The 17,761-nt window shown below is 41.1% G+C and overlaps 1 protein-coding gene across 4 annotated transcripts; it reads right to left on the bottom strand.

The window, feature by feature from the left end:
- Nucleotides 1–355: 355 nt before the first annotated feature.
- On the bottom strand, nucleotides 356–17,343 carry AKIRIN2 (akirin 2). 4 transcript variants are annotated; one of them, XM_069011180.1, is made up of 5 exons: nucleotides 16,703–17,326; nucleotides 5,991–6,134; nucleotides 5,163–5,297; nucleotides 1,365–1,436; nucleotides 356–1,053 (listed from the first exon to the last, which is right to left on the bottom strand). In XM_069011180.1, exons 1-5 carry the CDS (start codon nucleotides 16,905–16,907, stop codon nucleotides 1,043–1,045), a joined length of 567 nt encoding a protein of 188 aa, XP_068867281.1. In that variant the 5' UTR covers nucleotides 16,908–17,326; the 3' UTR covers nucleotides 356–1,042. The 4 variants fall into 4 exon arrangements, with proteins under 4 accessions (XP_068867281.1, XP_068867280.1, XP_068867279.1 ...); XM_069011179.1 differs by having other exon boundaries at nucleotides 5,163–5,312; nucleotides 16,703–17,319; XM_069011178.1 differs by lacking the exons at nucleotides 356–1,053; nucleotides 1,365–1,436 and adding an exon at nucleotides 2,320–2,493 and having other exon boundaries at nucleotides 5,133–5,297; nucleotides 16,703–17,343.
- Between the last annotated feature and the right edge of the window lie 418 nt (nucleotides 17,344–17,761).

Here is a 17,761-nt window from a genome sequence, read left to right as displayed (position 1 = left end):
TGCAGTACCTACACTGTTCCAGCTTCAGAGCAGGTCCATGTCCTATCTCATGAACAGATTTCCTTTAAATGTGTCATTGAAATCTGAAGGAAGGCAAGTGCAGCTGCTGTTTGAGTCAGCTGCAAGTTACATCACCAGTTTCAGTCCATTCTGTACCAAACGTTACTTCCTCAACACAAAACAATACAGCTGATCTAAGGAAGATTTCTCTGCCTCTGAAGAATGACCTGAGATTTTCATTCACCTTCTTCTCCTCATCTTAAACTGACCCACCCACTATTGCTAGTAAATAAAGTTTTCATTTAAACACTCAGATTTAAGTTTATTCATACACAGCAAAAGTTCCACCTGCATATTAAAAACAAACAGATTAGAAGTAAATGTTTTATTCTTCCAACTAAATTCCAGTACTACAAGGGCAGTAAAACAATGATACACTGAAAAATTGCAGCAATAAACATTTGTTAAAGACTGATAGAATAAATAAAAACTACAAAAATGAGAAATCATATAAACCCATTCTTAACCCCCAAAAAAGTCATGGAATACAGAAATGCCCTCCTTCACTATTTCACAGGCAGTACTGTGGGCTATTTGCTTAAAATTGTCCTGGGATTACATTCTAATTTAACTGTGATTACAGCTTTGTTGTAGTGCACAGTTATGAAAACCACACTAACTTCAGTCAGAAGTGTCATTCTACATTTTTATTTACACAACCAGTGAAGGGCAACTTCTAGAACACCAGCTTTAATCCTTTACTTTTTCAAACTTATTAACATAAGAAGCCAAATCGTAATGATACAGCAAATGAGGCCACTGGTATTATTACAGGTAGCAAAGGTCCACATCCAGGTGGTACTGACATCAGGGAGCACTCCAAAACCAGTTGCTGCATAAGAGTGGTTGCCACTGACAAAAGCTTGAAATAACCTGTGTTCACAGGGGGGAAAAATATGGCATTGCTGCAAGTCTTTACTGGGATAGCTTGCAACAATAAATCAGGGTGTATAGGGCAGCCCACATATGCAGAAAGTGTGATTCATGAAACATCTGGAAAGAGAAAAAATAAAGAGTTAGTGACGGAGGTAACAAATGTCAGCTCTGTGCAAACCTGCTATGGTAGTATCAGAACTGGTTTCAAAATGAAAACCCCAGCGTGCTGTGGGAAAACAGTTCTAGATGTTTTAAACACAAGCTGCGTTGTCTCTCACACGTTCCTTTCAACCTCAATATTCCGTATTATCAATTTCAAGTATTTTACCTTGGGGCCTAGCAGCTTAACAGCAAACAATGGCCATTTAAATTATTGAACACTTGGTAATTCAATGCTACTACAGGGATCAGAAGAAATAGATACTCACAGCTGGCAGGCTGTTCTCCATATCGTCGCATGATCTGATCATGCGTGAACTTCACAAATGCGTCATATTGTTCTGCAAGGATGAAGCATTACAAGTGTGAGTATTGAGTTTAACTCAAGCTGAAAAATACTCAGGGCTAATTTTTATACACAGAAATCATACAAGTTAAACACACCCCCGACTAGCAGTAGTTTTAAGTAACTTTATACAGTTCATAGCTGCCGTTTCTTTTTTATCCTCCAGAACAATTCAGCAAATGTCCCCTTAATTAAAAGACTTTCCCTTACAAACTTCTGTGAATGAGAAAGATAGCAATAAACTCCAAGAGAATTATGCTGCACATAACAAAGACCTCAGTATACCTCACACCTGCTGAGTATCACACACTGTGTTTTGAAGAAATGAAGTGTGCCCATTTTACAGATCCATAATGGAGACAGAGTAGTTAAGGAAAACATGGCAGAGAGGCCAGTGCTAGGGTTGGAAACATAATCTGTCTGCTCCTATCACTACCAGATGTAACAAAATTAATTTAATGAAATGGAAACACAACAGTACAGGAAAGGGATTTGCTACAGAGTTAGAAAATCTTTTTCATGACCACCAGAAAATCAAAAGCAAACAAGAAACTGAAAGGATGAAATGCTAAGTGACTAACTTTTGAGTAATTCCAATCACAAAAGTAGCTACTATGGGAGACATACAGTTGACTGTGGACTGCATGAAAACAGTTACTGTGTCATCTGAAATGAAATTTTGATATGAAACATACTTGGCTTTGAACTAAGCACTGTTACTTCCCAGAAAGGTTACTCTTTCTATACACACATACATACAAATACATTCACAATATTTTATTCAGTTTTAATACTGCACTCATCAGCAGGATATCACCTTTCAGAATTAGGAAATTGAACAAGGAGAGTAATATCTACCAGATGCCGCTCCTCTCCATTCCCCTTCCTCCCTTGTGGAAAAATACATGTGCAGCAATGTGGGGTGTTCTGAGAAAAGGGCAAGGTCAAAGAAGGCAATCTTCAACCAAAAATGCAGTTAGATTTGTAGTAGTTCCTAGTCCCACAGGTTTGCCCCAATAAAGTCCCCATCCTCTTGCAGGGATGAGCTTCACCTTTGAAGTAAACAGGGTATCAGTAATCAGCAAGTAGTGCAGCAGCAGCAGCCCAAAGTACGGAGCGGACCCAAAGATCTGAGGACATTCATCCCTGACCAAGGGGGCGTGGGATCATGGCAGCCAGCTCCCCTCTGCCCACAAGCAGGACCTGTTTCACTGCAGTTCTGACCAGCGGCTTTTCAGCAGCCATGCAAGGACTTCAGCCAAACAACAAAAAAACACAAAGAGCAGACTGAAGGATCTAGTGCCCTGAAACCATTTCAAAAAATAACAGCAACTGGAACTTTTCCTAAAAGTATGTATTAGAGGCCAAAACTGAACTTGCAGATGTTCTTTTTTAAAGGTGGTAGTCAACATACACAGCTGCTTTGTAACATCATCCTTGTTAGAACTATGGCTTGGCAAATATTTAAAAATCCAGTTACTAAAAAGTCCCTTTCTTGTGACATTCAGATTCAGAAGTTAAGCAATCCAAAGGTAGGAGCAGCCTATAGTGAACTACTTGAAAATTTAAGTGAACACTGCACAAATATTTACATCACTGTATCATATACATCCTAACTATTTTAAGTCAGGTGGCTAAATGACATGAACACAAATAGAATTACAATACTATAAAAGGCTGTTTTTCACAGATTCTTTAAAACTTTTCAAGCTAGTGTTTCGCTAAGGTGCTTCCAAAACCACGTTTGTGCTAACACAGCAGTTTCAGGTAACAGAGGCAGAAAGAGAAATCAAGGCATTACAATGATCTGAGTTTTCCATTTACCCCACATTTATTCTGCATGAAAAGCAACTTTGCTCACAAAGAACATGGAAGAAGGAAAGAATAGGCAGTATCTGGCTAACTACCTACATGACAACTCTGATTCAGAAAATATCCAAGATGCAAACATTAAGTCATTTGAAAGAAGCTATTCAATTGAGATTTATTATGGAATTTCCAGTTACATTTCCTTTGACTTCACTTTCGTAAGAAAGAGTATCACCTTACTGCACAAAGTTTAGAAAGGGATATAACCATTCTGTCAGCACACAATCATAACTGGCCTTCTACGTGAGGAATTTCTAAATTCTTTTGTCAGTCTCTCTTTCTAAATTTCCATATAATGTTGAAAATGTATTACTGGCTTAATATATGTGATGCAGTAACATGATCTTCCTAATTGCTCTTTTGGTGAGCACCATGGTAAGAACAAGTAAACCTAAATCATCTCACTAAACCACAACTCCCCAGATAGAATTCAATCCCCTCCTTTTCCCAAAAACAAACCCAACAGTGCTCCCTTTGGGACTGAAAGACAGTGCACATGTAAGGAACTTGACAGAGGGGCTTCCGGTCTGTAGCTTGTACTCCAAAAGTGTCTGGAACAAATGTAAATCTATCTGGTCTTCAAATGGTTATGATGCCTGCTAAATGAAATGCCATTTAAGAAAATACTAGAAATGACCCAATTCCTAATATACATAAATTAGGAGAAAAAAGTTCTATGGAGTCCTAATTCATCAGGCTGAAGCAGATTAAAAAGAAAAACACTGAAATGGAACACCAGGCCCAAAGCAGAAGTATTCATGGCTCTAGTTATAGTTTTAAATAGATGTAGATTTAAGAGGGACATAGAACTATAGCAATTTCTTACACAGAAATGGCAGATCAGCAAGTGCAGAACATGAACAGAATCTCGGGTGCAAGAGACAATACTATCACAAGCAACCCACAAGCCTGGTGACATTACACATGTGCGTGCCTGTAAAGGTTTTATTCCCACACCTGAAGAGACCTGCCAACTTTAATTCTGATGTGTTTGCAGGAGGGAAGCAGAACAGCAGTAGGTACTCAAAACCAATGCTGCAGAACAGTGTGCTCAGATTTTTATTATCATCACACTGAACATTAAATTAGACTCCAAATAGTGAAATTGTGAAAATTGTGAAAGCACCTAACTCTGAATGCACAAGAATTTAGGTGCTCAAATGCGAACAAGAGGCTTAGAAGTAAAAGACCTCAAAAACTGAAGAAAGGTCATATTTACAATGCTGACATTAGCATGATCCTTATGGAAAGATAAGTTGGCATCAGGTGCCAAGAATTTCAGCTGAATTGTGAAATACAAGAATTCAACATGGAGCATCAGAAAAGCAGTTGAACTGACTCTCAAGCAGATACCAAACACTGCTGGCACCAGTGTAATGGTAAGTACTGGGAAGAGAGAGGGAAAACTTAGCTACTGTCATCTTGCCAGATTCCAGAAAAAGGAAGTCAGTTCCCAAGCAGGAAAAAAAACAAGACAAAAAAACAGTCCTTCAAAAAGAGCTCTAAAGGCAGTCTTTCTGGAAGGAAAAAAAAAAAAAAAAAGAAAAAAATAAGAAAAAAAAAAGAAAAAAAGAGGAAGCTACCAATTCAGACACAATAGCAAGAGAAAGTTCTAACTGAAATAAAACCACTGTCTGCACTGACTAGTAACAGCTAGGAGTCATAGTTTCTATCCAAAGCAGCACAGAAGGAAAAAACCCATCAAAGGGAATAAACGTCATCTTTTCTGTCATGTATGCAACCCCATTCCTTCATCAGACTAGGTCAGAAAAAAACATACACTGTAACAAAAATAAGAGAAGTTTTAGGCTTTCAAACTCACTCTGACATATTATTCTGAACTGTAAGATACCTGCAAGTTTTGTGGTCAAAATTTCTTCATACTCTTCACGGATTTTCTCTTCACGTTCTTTCAGCAAACGTTCACAGATCATTCCAACTTGTCTGAGAGTAAACAGGGGCTGTTCTTTTTTCAATGGTGATGATGCTGCAGATGAAGTACCTAAGATTAAATATTTGGGCATACCAATTTACAATTACAAATAGATCAGAACTAGTTTTTTATAATCAGTTTTTTCACACCTTCCACATTAAAGGAACTTTACAAAACATTTGAAGAAGACTTTCTCTGCTGTTTGATCCTCCTAATCACTACTGAAGCAGAACTGGATGCTCAAAAGGAAGACATCTGCAATGGACAACAAGTACAGCTATCAAAACCCCAAGCGTTACACAAACAATGCAAACACCATTTACATGGCAGTGTCCATGTACAAATTTAAGCTTCTATTTTATATAAAAATTACAGTACAGTATTACAGTGTATTGGTGCAAAGACAGATGCTTTGCAAAAGCCTATTACAGTATCAGCGACAGAGCAGACAGGATGGTCTCCTGAAAACAATGCCAGCTTTCTGTCCTACCAATTCTTAAAATGAAAAGCTACCATCTTCCAGACCAATGCTATTATTGCCAAAAAAGTAACCAAGGGGTAAAACTATTTACTCCAATGGAATCTGACAAAATAACAGAATATAGCAGAATTACACACAATTTATGGCCAAAAAACCAACAGTAACTGGTGAGAAGGTGCCATAAAACACCAAGTAACTAGAAAAAAATGTTTACACAAGCAGAGTCTAAGAAAACATATGAAAATTACACAGAATTATCTGGGTACCTGGCAAAGCTGGTCCAGTAGGGAGAAATGCATGTGGCTGTGCATCAGTAGAACAACAAGGATCTGTCTGCTGGAAGCTATTTTCTAAATGTCTTCTCTTCTGCATGCGTTTGTACTCCTGTTTTATGTTGTACAGAATTTGTTCTAAAAAAAAAAAAGAAAAAAACCCTAAAAGAATCATCTTTACATTTCACCATTTTGCTTGATTTCCACTCAAACACCAAATGCTGTATATAAGTAACAGATGATAAAAGACATACAGACCCTTAAAAAATGACCTGCAAAACCCACAATGTTTTATCTAAGACATAAAACAATTAAACTAATTAAAAGAAAGGTAACCCAGACTGTTTTCACCAGGAGAACACTAGCAAAAGTGTTCTTAGTTAAGGTCAAGTATTGGCACCAGAGTACTGCTAACAATAAAAACTCAGCATCCTAAAATTTAGGAATACACATAGATAAAAACTTGGCTGTAAAATTCTACTGGTATTAATTATCTTCGCTTCATTTATTTAATCTGCAATTTAATCTTTCACCCACACACAGCATTTATCACTCATGCAGTTAACAGTAACAGGAGACTCCAGAATAAAACATCCACATGAATTACCATTCCTCTCTGTAGGTTGAGTGGCCTACAGGCAGCACACTGAAGAGGAAAACACAATTTAGGCAATATGCATTAAGTGCCTACTGCTTAAAATATCAAAGAACTGGAAGCTGACAAAATACTAAAGCTTTCCAGAACATTTCTGACAGCCTCAAATTAATCCAAATAAATACAGTGGATGGATCAACAGTCTTTTTTAAAGCAGTATGGCAATATGTAGTGCAGCTTTTGATTGCAATGAATAAAGTACAGGAAATTATTTTAATAATCTCATCTCCATTGTAAAATCATAAAGGAAAAACTAATCCTTGCAACAGAACTACCAATCCTGTGTGCATTCTCTCTGAAATTCCACATACCAAATGGCTCTCAGGTGCATCAGTGGCCTAACTCCATATCCTCTGGCAATGTAAAATATTCAAGAAAAAAAAAAGTAATTTTCCATTTTTTACATGAGACCTTCCCATAAAGAAATTTCCAAAGATTCTCATCCTTTATGAAACTCTTAATGCTCAGAAGCATTTAAAAAAAAATCACCTGCAGGATTGGCTTCCACTTAGACTGCTGGACTTTTTACCAAAGACAGCTTTCCAAAACTCAGGTACGTACAAATTCATGGGATCATGTCAGAGTTACAAAGGACTCCACTCAGAACCTTCCTGTTTCTGGTTCTCATTTTGCCAATACCATGAAAATGTAAACCAACTTTCATGTCTGTAATCCGTAGGCTACTGAAGTTCCGTATCTGAACATTTTCTAGTAAGGAACCATGTGATGCAGGTAACTTCAGCTACCACCTTCTTCAGTCAGTGGCTGAAGCCTCTGCTAGACCAAGTGGAAGCAAACCCTTAACAATTCTCACCCAGTTCAGATGTTTAAATACTGTCATGGTTCAATTCCATGAGTCAATCTAGAGATTTCCAATTCATGAAAAGAGAGAAAACTGTTTCCAGTCAACAGGAGCGTCAGCAAAGGAGCTTCTTCGATTTTGTCCATTGATTAAGGACTTAATACCTTTCCAGTCCCATGCCTGCAGTTGTACAATGTTTAACTCTCTACTGGGATGTCAGTAATATGGTTCAAAGAAGCAGCAAATGCAGAAGATGTAATAAAAAAGCACAGCAGGTAAATTAAGAGAAGGAACCACCAGAAAGTGGTGGGGGGCTGGGGGGGAGGAGGGAAGGAAATACTCAGAGGGGATGGAAGATTCATACCTTCTGTAGGACAAGATGCACTCCAGTATGGTACAAAAGTACATAAATCATGCTAAACCAAGATGCAGTCAGGCTTCCAAAATTAAACAGAATCCCATGTAGAGTTTGTCATGTGCACACACACATCAGTCACAGAACAGCCGAACAGTATTTATCTTCAATGGCATTATGGTGGTAGAACAATACTTCTCCTCAAAATCAAGTGCTGTTCTGGCTGCAGTGATACTGAATAATTCTGAATGGGAACCAAATTAGCTCACAGGATCACATCTGTCCTAACGCATGCTCACACTATGAAAAACATTACTGCACATATTCACACAGCATTTGTATTAACAGAAGAACATAACAGACCATGATCATCCTTCACTATGACTACTCTGTCCTGGATATACTTTCCGAACTCCATGTGAACCGCAAAAACATCAGCTAAATTTCAGGTGTAACAACTTGGATAAAAATATTTTCTACAGTTCTTTCTTGTAACTTTTTGCAGAAACATTCTCAAACCACATTAACCACCAAAAGCATTAAGGACAAAAAAAGTAAACAGACTCTGGTCAAATGATAAAACTGCAAGAGTTAAATCAACAATCATATGCCATGTTTCCTCCAGTCCTAACAACCCCTGGAAATTAAACAAGCAATAATTTAGAAGAAATGTTAAAATACCAGCCAGAATAGAAGGAGCAAAAGCAACGGGGCGTGTGTGTGGGAAACAGGGAGAGGAGGGAGAAAAATCAGGTGTGTGGGCAACAGGGAGAGGAGGGAGAAAAATCAGGTGTGGACTTTGGGAAAACAGTAACAACTAGAATAGAAAATTAAGATTTGTGCACCAAAGATACATGATTCTATTCCAAATTACACTGAATTATGGACAAGGAAGTCTCAATGATATCACAGCAATTTAATCTACTTCTAATTTGGCAACACTTTTTAAACTGCCACCTTCAAATCTTGCTGCCAAAATCACAAATCTAAAGAAGCACTACTGACAGATATTGGGAGATCCCCATCCTAACAAAATCAGTTTGACAGTTTGCATTACTGTGACTTCAGCTAAAGGTACAGAACTAAGCAAAGTGGGCTAAAGGAAGAGACTATTTAAACATGACACTGCCTACATTGCAAACAGCAACCAGAAGAAAAAAGCCTGAACCGTTAAGCACTGACTAAACACTTGAATAGCATGTCCAGAACCTGGTTTGGTAAATGGTATTCCTCTGTTCGGAATAACTTAGAAGACTTAAGGCACTATTGCCTCAGCACAGAGGACTGGACTATAAGATGTACCCAGTACCTTGCTGATAGCAGGCAAGGAGACTGAAAATGACTCATCTCATGCTTCTCAATTTCCACCAGTTATAAAATAGAGATTACCAGTCAAGAAACACAAGTTTAACATAGCACCAAACTTTCAATGACTTCTCACATGAACGATCAGACCAGGAATGCTTCAAATAAAGCAGGCACATTTTTGTATCAGCAAAGACTAAGTAAACATTAACTTACAGTACCATAAAATCTTAAGACTTAAAACAAAAACTACTTCACTGTGAAGTGAAATGTAAGCCTGTGAATACTTATGATTCATTCTAAATGAAAATCTGAATGCCAAATTAAAATAATCTAGTACAGTAGAAAAACTGCTTAAATGCACCAAGTTACTTCCACTACTTACAGTTCTGTTTCGTAATTCCACAAAAATACTTTTAGAGCATCTCAGCACTTGCAGGAAGCCATGAAATATTAAGGTAGTGCAAACCAGACAACTTCTGAACACCTCCTATATGGCAGACATCTAACTGTAAAGACTTTTAAAACTCTGACCCAGTTAAACAAAGCTTAGAATTAGTAGATCCAACCTAGTATTGCTTCCACAAGACCTTCCTGCTTTTTCAAGTTCAGTTTTTTAACTTCTCTTGCTCCCAATTAGTTCTGACTATTTTCTCTGCAGTGCATAACTGAATTAAAGCGTGCACAGAACTGGTGTCAAACACAGGACAGTTTTTTTATGTGCTCCTCAGTGTGGAGGACCAAACTGTCCTTTAAAACGATGACATGCACTTTAATTAACAAATTATTTTATATATAAAAACTCACTCATTAAACAAAATTTAGTCTGTGAGTTTCTCTAAGACTATAAAAATTTAAGTGAGAACTTGAATCACATATATTACAACTTATTACATATTTTAAATAAAAGCTTTCATCCATCTTGAACATATGCTGAAGTTCAAATCAGATATTGTACATCAGACAACGATTTGATCTGAGACGACAAAAGAAATATATTTAATATGATGAAATACACATCACTGTGGCCTATTCTCAATTTCACTGTGCTCAGTGTTTCCTACTGGTTAGAGATGCCTCTGAAGGCACAGAGCTATTTAACAGGAAATACCAAGCAGAGGTGCTAAAAGTGAAAATCAGACCTTCTTAATCTGGTGTAGCAGCAAGAAAAAGCTACACTGCTAACACACCAAAATGAATCAGTACTTCATAAATGGCATTTCAAATTCAACATGACTGAATCTCCACCAGCTACACAAGAGTCTCTGTTATGCCCCCTTCTCTTTCAGGTTCAAGGCTAAGATAAAGAATGACAAGCAAAAACTGCTATTGTCTCACCATAACCACCAAAGGCATCAGGGATTCAGTCAAATATACCTGAATATAATGAAATGCACGGATACTCTTTTTTTTTTATTCAGAGCTCTGTACTGAGAGCATAAAGTTCAGTACATAGGCTCATTAAAGTTTGCATTAAGGTCTTTCAGAACTTGAGATGCTGTCTGGAGAAGGAAGATTTCCAAATGAAGAGAGGATGAGATATGAACACAGCAAATTAGAGTTCAAGTTTGGTATGTGAAATGATTGTCACACTAACGGATTACAAAGCCAAATATTCATTTCCAAGGAATGATGTAGTCTTCCTACTTCCTTTAATTCATGATAAGAAGTTAATCTTTTTCAAAATTCTGCCATCTAATTGCATCATCCGGACCTGTAATTACCTAGAAATTATGTACAAAGGAAAACAGCAGTTTAATTTTAAAAAGTAACACAGCAAACAATTATTTTCTCCATTTTAATAACTGCTTATCAACTATGAAGGTGCTGATTGTTTCACCTGAAGGATTTTCTTCTTTGAGCTTGATTTTTAAACTATCAATCTCTCATCACAGTTCCTGGCTTCTCTCATTTAGCTAAAGGAAAATTCAGCAAAACACACAGGAAGGTGACTCAACGTGCTGAAATCAGACTAGCAGTCTTCCTGGCCCGAAATGGAACCTTTAGCTCAGGTTTCAGTTTGCAATGTCACCATTCAACATATGCATTCAAACTTGAACCATGCCTGAGATTTCTTCTAAGTAATCCATTAGATACTATCCTGATGTCAATGGCATACATCTTTAGGGATTTCAGTTCTGTTAAAGCAAAACTGCTCCACTATCCTAGTTCAAACTAACATACAATATTTCCATTAGGCCTTCACCCTTATTCAACACTGATGTTGAATGATGTTACCATACTCCTACTGTTGGTCTCCCCACCCGACTACTGACAGACAACGTTAATTTTAAGATGCCAGTTTCCCCTAAAGGCAGCACTACAGCACAGCAATGGGTAAAGGTATTCCTCAGGGGGTTTTTTTCTACTTAACTAGAGAACCCTGGCAGACATAAATTAAAACAACTCTTACCCTCTTGCTTTGGTCTCAGATATCAACCACTCCACTTAAACTTTTTAATCAGGCATGTTAAAACGTTAGTAAAACAAGGTATACTCTTGGAAACCATGCTCCCCCTCAGAGGAGCATGCTCTAAGCCCAAGAAAAAACACTGAGAATGGGTACATGCTGACACCTCACAGCCACTGGCTATAGCTACAGCACAAACAGAAGCAGCTTGCCATGGACTGGGGCACAGAGCAGGCCACCTCATGAGACCCAATTACTCCAGGTTCCAGGCTGACAAAAGTTCTGGTTCTCCCACAGGCTGGATGCTCACATACGTATTAGCTAATTCTGCAAATGTGTTATTTCAGGAAGTCCCAGTTCTCCTGATCAAGGGACTGAGGAATGAAAAATAAATCAAGCAATGCAAAATGTATTAGGCACAGCAATTAGATCTTTCCCTTCACATAAAAAATTGTCACATTGCATTTATCAGACTTGCCATTAAAACAAAAAAAAAACTTCTTCAACATTTTATGACATCTACAACCAAGGGTATTCAACTTATAGACACCACAGGCATCTATACAATATTTCTCATATAAATTAAATTATGAAGTCCAGATGCAGCTATTATGTGACTTCTTTTAAGGGGTGGGAATGTTTTGTTTTGTAAAATCCTAATGATTTCTGCAAAACTGGAGCACAATGAGAAACCTGGCATCTCACCAAGATAATTTAGCAATAAATACACATGTGGATAAGCTAACAAAACAGAAATTAGGGAGAAAGAGATGCAGCTCTACTAATATGTCACATTCCAAAGCCACTGGATCTGTTCATTTAAAAGCCAAACCTATGCTTGGCCATTGCCTGACCAAGTTTCAGACAGAAGTAGTTCAGTTTGCTCAAGAGGGCAACTCAAAGGTCATAGGAGGACAGCCCATAAGGAAAACTAACAGTTCTTTCTATACAAAAAGGTCAAAGACATTTTCTTGCATTAACTTTGAAAAACTGTGTCAATTAGATAAATCTTTTTCCAGACTCTTCTGTGAAAGAAAAAGGACCTATTAAAGGCAAATTTATCTACCTTCTGTTTTGTAGAGTCCCTCATAAGAGGCCTATTCTCAACAGCTCCACCCACTAGGGTTTTTGGTTTGCAACATTAGTTAGTTGCTGGGGAAGTGTTGAGGCAGATGAATGTTTCAGATGGAGAAAAAACTGCATGTCCTAAAGTCTGTGGATTTTTAAGTGATTTCATTAACTCTTTTTAAATACAACATTCTTTTTGATTGCATAAAGTTCTTACAAGTTAACCTCTGATTTTGGATGGAGTGTGAAAAAAAAAGCTACTGATCTCAGTTTGTCTTCAGAGTCTCTATGTACCAGGAATTAGGAGATTTAAATCCCTAAAATCAACATTATTTCTCCCTTCTGTCCTCCCATCTCTTTCAACCACTATTTCCCACCGTAGCTTCAATCTTAGAAAGATTCAGACATGCAGGCTTTCAATAACTCACCTGCCTTTGAATTTAAAAAATTTAAGTGTAGTTTTCTTTTTTTTTTCCCACTTGCAAACAACCTGTCATCAGGGTAAAAACTGCAAACAATGATTCCAAAACATCCAGTGGAGAATAGAGAAATAATATTGCCACTGCCTTCTCCTTTCACCCTTGAATTCATTTAACAGCTTTGAAACAGAAAAGCACCTTTTGGACTTCAGAAGAAACCCAACAAGTGTATGCATAACACGCAGGCAGCATCCAGACCCAGGTGCAGTTATTCTGGTTACATAGAACAGTCTCATTTATAGGTAGAACTTACGTGAAACTAAAACTCATCTGTAGTATTCAATCAGTAGAAATATTTTTAAGAGGAGCCACTGTTTCAAAACTAAACCAGTTTTACACCAGGCAGGCGTGTTCTGCACTGCTTACAGTGAACGCAGTTTTAAAAACATCATTCTACATGCAAATAATGCTATTCAAAAATTAGCAAACATACGCACGAGTATACTCAAGCCAGTAAGCACAATTCCATAGAAAGTAGACTGTAAAGCCACAATTACAGTTTGGCTGCCAAATTCACCAAGAAACTGGAAGTGACCTAACAGCTGTTCAAATAACCACAAAATATTAGAACACTCTTGTGAGAGATAAATTTCATCTTGAATAAGCCTACCCTCTCTCAAACAGACATTGGTTATTTGTCTATGATCACTCCATACAGACAGCTGTTTTCTCATCTGACTACCACACTGTATTCTCAAGTTCTCAGCACACCCCTCAATCAATTGGTATTCTGCTTCCAGATAATTCATTTCTGAAATGATGAATGATGTGGTAAGAAGTCCTGGTGCTGATATGGTCTCCACCATGTGAAGTTAAACACTACCAGGTCAGAGTATCAGGCAGAAGAAAAATGTTTAAGCATGAACTTAAAATCAAGTCTAAGCATCAGGTCCTTTATATCCAGAGCTCTGATTTCATATGACCACTAATTTTCATTACACAGAATTCAGACAGATGCTTCTTAAGTGCTGGAAATCTAAGCATTACAGTAACAGGCTGAGAAAAGCCTACGTCAAATCAACTAACTTCTGGCTATTGTTAATAAATTTCCCAACACAAAAACTAACACAAAATGGTGATTCAGTTGGGAACACTTTTTAAATTGAACTGGAATTCTTTTCACACACAGAGCAAGATTTATCTGACCCTAATGGAGACATCTGCATCAGAAATAGTCATGTAAATTCATTTTAGAGTCAATGGAAAGCAAGATATCTTTCTGCAGCACACTAGGCCCCAACCTAAGTCAGAACTCTAGAATAAACCACCTGATTCTTCTAAGTGACTACCAGAAAAACTGCAAACTATTAGGTCAGATGTACATTTACAAAAATTAGATGATTCACACACAATCCTTCAAGAGACCCCTATAAAACGATGAGCTCTACTTTGCTCAGTTGAGGGTCGAAATGAAATACACACCATGTCATAATACCCCCAAATTCAATTTAAAGTAAAAGCTACACAAGCTGATTAGCAGATGCATTTATACAGCACAGCATAAAGATTTTCTTTCTGTAACAGAAACCACAGAGGCAGCTTTTAAGCAAAACCCATGTAAAAGTGCACAACTTATAAATGCTTCAAGTTTTCCTTAGGAGCATTCAAGTGCTGTAAGAGACATTTTGATTTACTGTGCTTCACTCTTCATTATAGAAATTTTTTATACATAAAATACATCCTTGTCTGTACAGAAACCACCTTTTCACATGGATTGCCACCTGAACCTCTGGTTTTCTCAGGCGATAAAGAGGCCTGTGTTTGCTCAATTTCAATAACATTTTGGTTTTTAAGCCCTTCAGAATGGTCAGGGTAGGAGCTTAGGTATTACTTCAAATACTGCTGTAGATTGACTCTGCTGAAAATTTTATTGATTTGTCTCCTTTCAGCAATACATATTTACTGACCAGACAATATCTATATTAAAAATTCATAACCTAAGCTCTCCAAATCCCAAAGAAACCAAAAGGAATCACTGCAAAGAAGCAACACTTATCCTTTTTAAGAATCAAATTAATTCTGATTTTAAATATCTATTTCAAAGTACACGTAATGCCTCACTGTACCAGGGAGTGCCATCCATCACAACTCTCATCCCAGACCGCTGACTCATTCAAGATCCTTTCCTAGAGGTTCAAAAAAATATCAAGGCACTGATGCCAAATTTAACTCTGTATGCCCTCTGTATTTCCTCCATATCAATTTTTTATTATTTGATTAAAACCTGTTAAAAAATGTATTCTATGGTGCAGTTTTCCAAATTAAGAATATTGAAACAAGGCACTGTCCTACGTGGAGATGGCAATTTGAACATTCAAACTTAGTGCTTGGTAACCTGGAGCCAACTTTTGTTACAAAAGGGAGTACCAAACACAACAGCGGAAGGAATTCTGCTGCAACAACTGCAGAGGGCTTTTTTTTTTTCCTGCACACAAAGGACACGGATACATCCATACCTCGGCGCTACAGCCGCTCATGGCCGCGAGCTGCACCGTCCCTGAGTGCATTGCTCGAAACTGCCCACCGGACTAAGCATAGCACGGGCCAATCAATCCTGCGTGCCCAGCCAAGACTCGTTCCTTTCTTCTCTCCCTACTCGCTGCTAAAAAGAACTCGGTTGATTTTTAATTGACAACCATTACACAAGCAGACCTCGAGCTTTTAGGGCCGCCGGTTGACTCATCTCTCGCACCTTAAGAATGTAAAAGGGTTTCGTTCTTGCCCCGCGTCTCCCAGACGAGGAGCCCGATTCCATTTTATTTGCCCTGAAGGCAACTCTCACCCTTGTACACAACCGCTCTTAACGCTCGGTTTTCCTACAGAACTTTTAAGGATACCACAAAATGGGTTAGCCGGAACGATGGCCCGTATTAAGAGGCTGGGAAGTGGGATTACCCCTTTGTTTTATCCGCTTTTGCCTTTTCCCACTGGCGTTTTGCGGGTGATGGATGACAGGCCAGCCTCCCCGCCCTGCCCCCCTCGCCCTCCCCTGATGTCTGAGCGACGGGAGGAGGTGCCGCCGCCTCGACCCACCGATAATGACTGCGAGGAAGGAATCGACTCCCCCACTCCCGACCCCAGCCCCACCTCGGTCACACCCCCATCCCCTGCCGCCCCAGCGTTTCCGCAGCTTGACTCGCCCCTGCGGCTCTCCTTGCCACATCCAGGCACCCGCGGAACAGGAAAAAAAAAAAAAAAGCCGGCCTCCTCCTTTCCTAGGATCGAACTTCCCCCAAACAGCACCCCCATCCTCCCCTTCCGCCGCTCGGGTCCCTTTCTCCAGTCTCACCCCCCCGCCTTCACCGACCCCTTTCCTATGGCCACCCGCCCGCATCGGCTCAACCCGCCCCCCCTTCTTCCTCCCCGTTCCTCCTCCTCCTCCCCCTCCTCTCCTGCTGCAAACGGCCATTTCTATTGTGTCTCTCGGTGCCAAGCCGAGCAGGGATCGCCCTGGCCACTGCCAGTCGCACAGCCCAGCAGAAAATGGCTGGAGGGGGACGCCAGACCCACCCAACCCTCCCCTCTTCTTCCTCCTCCCCGCTTCTCGACCGCGTTCCCGGCCCCCTCCCCGCTGAAGTGCCCCCGGGGGGGGGGGGGCGGCTGCCGGGCACAGGGGGTGCCGCGTCTCTCACCTGTGGTGAGCCGGGACGACACCTCTCCGAAGGGCGAGGGCTCCATGCGCAGGTATTTCTGCGGGGAGGAGGCAGCGGCGGCGAAGGAGGAGGAGGCGGCTGAGGCCGGGGCTGACAATGGCGCACATCGCCTTCGTTTCGGGGACGCCGGGCTCAGCAGCGGGTCGAAATCCAGAGTCCTTTTCAAAGTGGCGCCGCAAGCCATGGCGCGGAGCGGCCAAGGGGGCTCGGAGTGAGGGGCAGCGGTGGAGGCAGCAGCAGCCGGCCCTGCCCAGAGGCGTCTTCCCCGCTGTCTGGAGCGGGCTGGGGGGGAGGGAAGGGAAAGGAGGGGGCGGCTGCGTCAGGGCCGCCTCCGCCGCCTCCCCGCCGGCCTCTCTCTAGGGAGCGGCCCCGGCAGCGGCAGCAGCAGCCCCGGCTCAGTCCGGCTGGATCTCCGCTCTCCCCGCCCGCTCCGCCCTGCCTGGCCGGGACAAATTCCGCCCGCGGCCGGTGGCGGGGCGCGAGCAGTGCCGAGGGGCGCGGTGCCGGTCCCAGGTGCGCGGTGCGGGGCGGCCGATGCGGAGCGATGGCGATGGCGGGGCCCGGGCGGCGGCGATGGCGGCGGCGATGGCGCTCCCGGCCGTAACCCCCGCACCAGCAATATGGCGTCAACAACAACGCCGCCGGTTCAAACGCCAGCCCCCCCCCGCCGCGGAGGCTCACGGGACTCGTGGTTTCCCTGCCTCGGCCCCCGCCGCTCAAAGGCAGATGGCCACTGTGGAGCTGGGACTACAACTCCCGGCGTGCACCGCGCCGGCAGGGTAGGCTTCCGGGTTCTGGTTTAAATCCCCCCTGGGAGGGTGCGGGCTGGGGTGTGGATGGAGGACGCGGCGGGACCCTGAGGAAGGGTCGGCCGGCTCCTTTGGGACGCGCGGACACAAAGGGGGCGACAGTCCCGCCCGGCCTCCTGTTGCCGCAGGTGTCGAGCGGGTCTGGCGGCGGATGTACGTCCGCGTGGCTCTTGTCTGCATGTGAAATCGGGGGCAAAGTGCGTTTAGTGGCCTCCATAGTGAGGGCAGA

This window comes from Aphelocoma coerulescens, chromosome 3 (assembly GCF_041296385.1).
Source record: "Aphelocoma coerulescens isolate FSJ_1873_10779 chromosome 3, UR_Acoe_1.0, whole genome shotgun sequence".
NCBI lineage: Eukaryota > Metazoa > Chordata > Aves > Passeriformes > Corvidae > Aphelocoma > Aphelocoma coerulescens.
The sequence above is the reverse complement of the archived record's forward strand: the minus strand, read 5'-3'. Positions and strand labels throughout refer to the sequence as shown.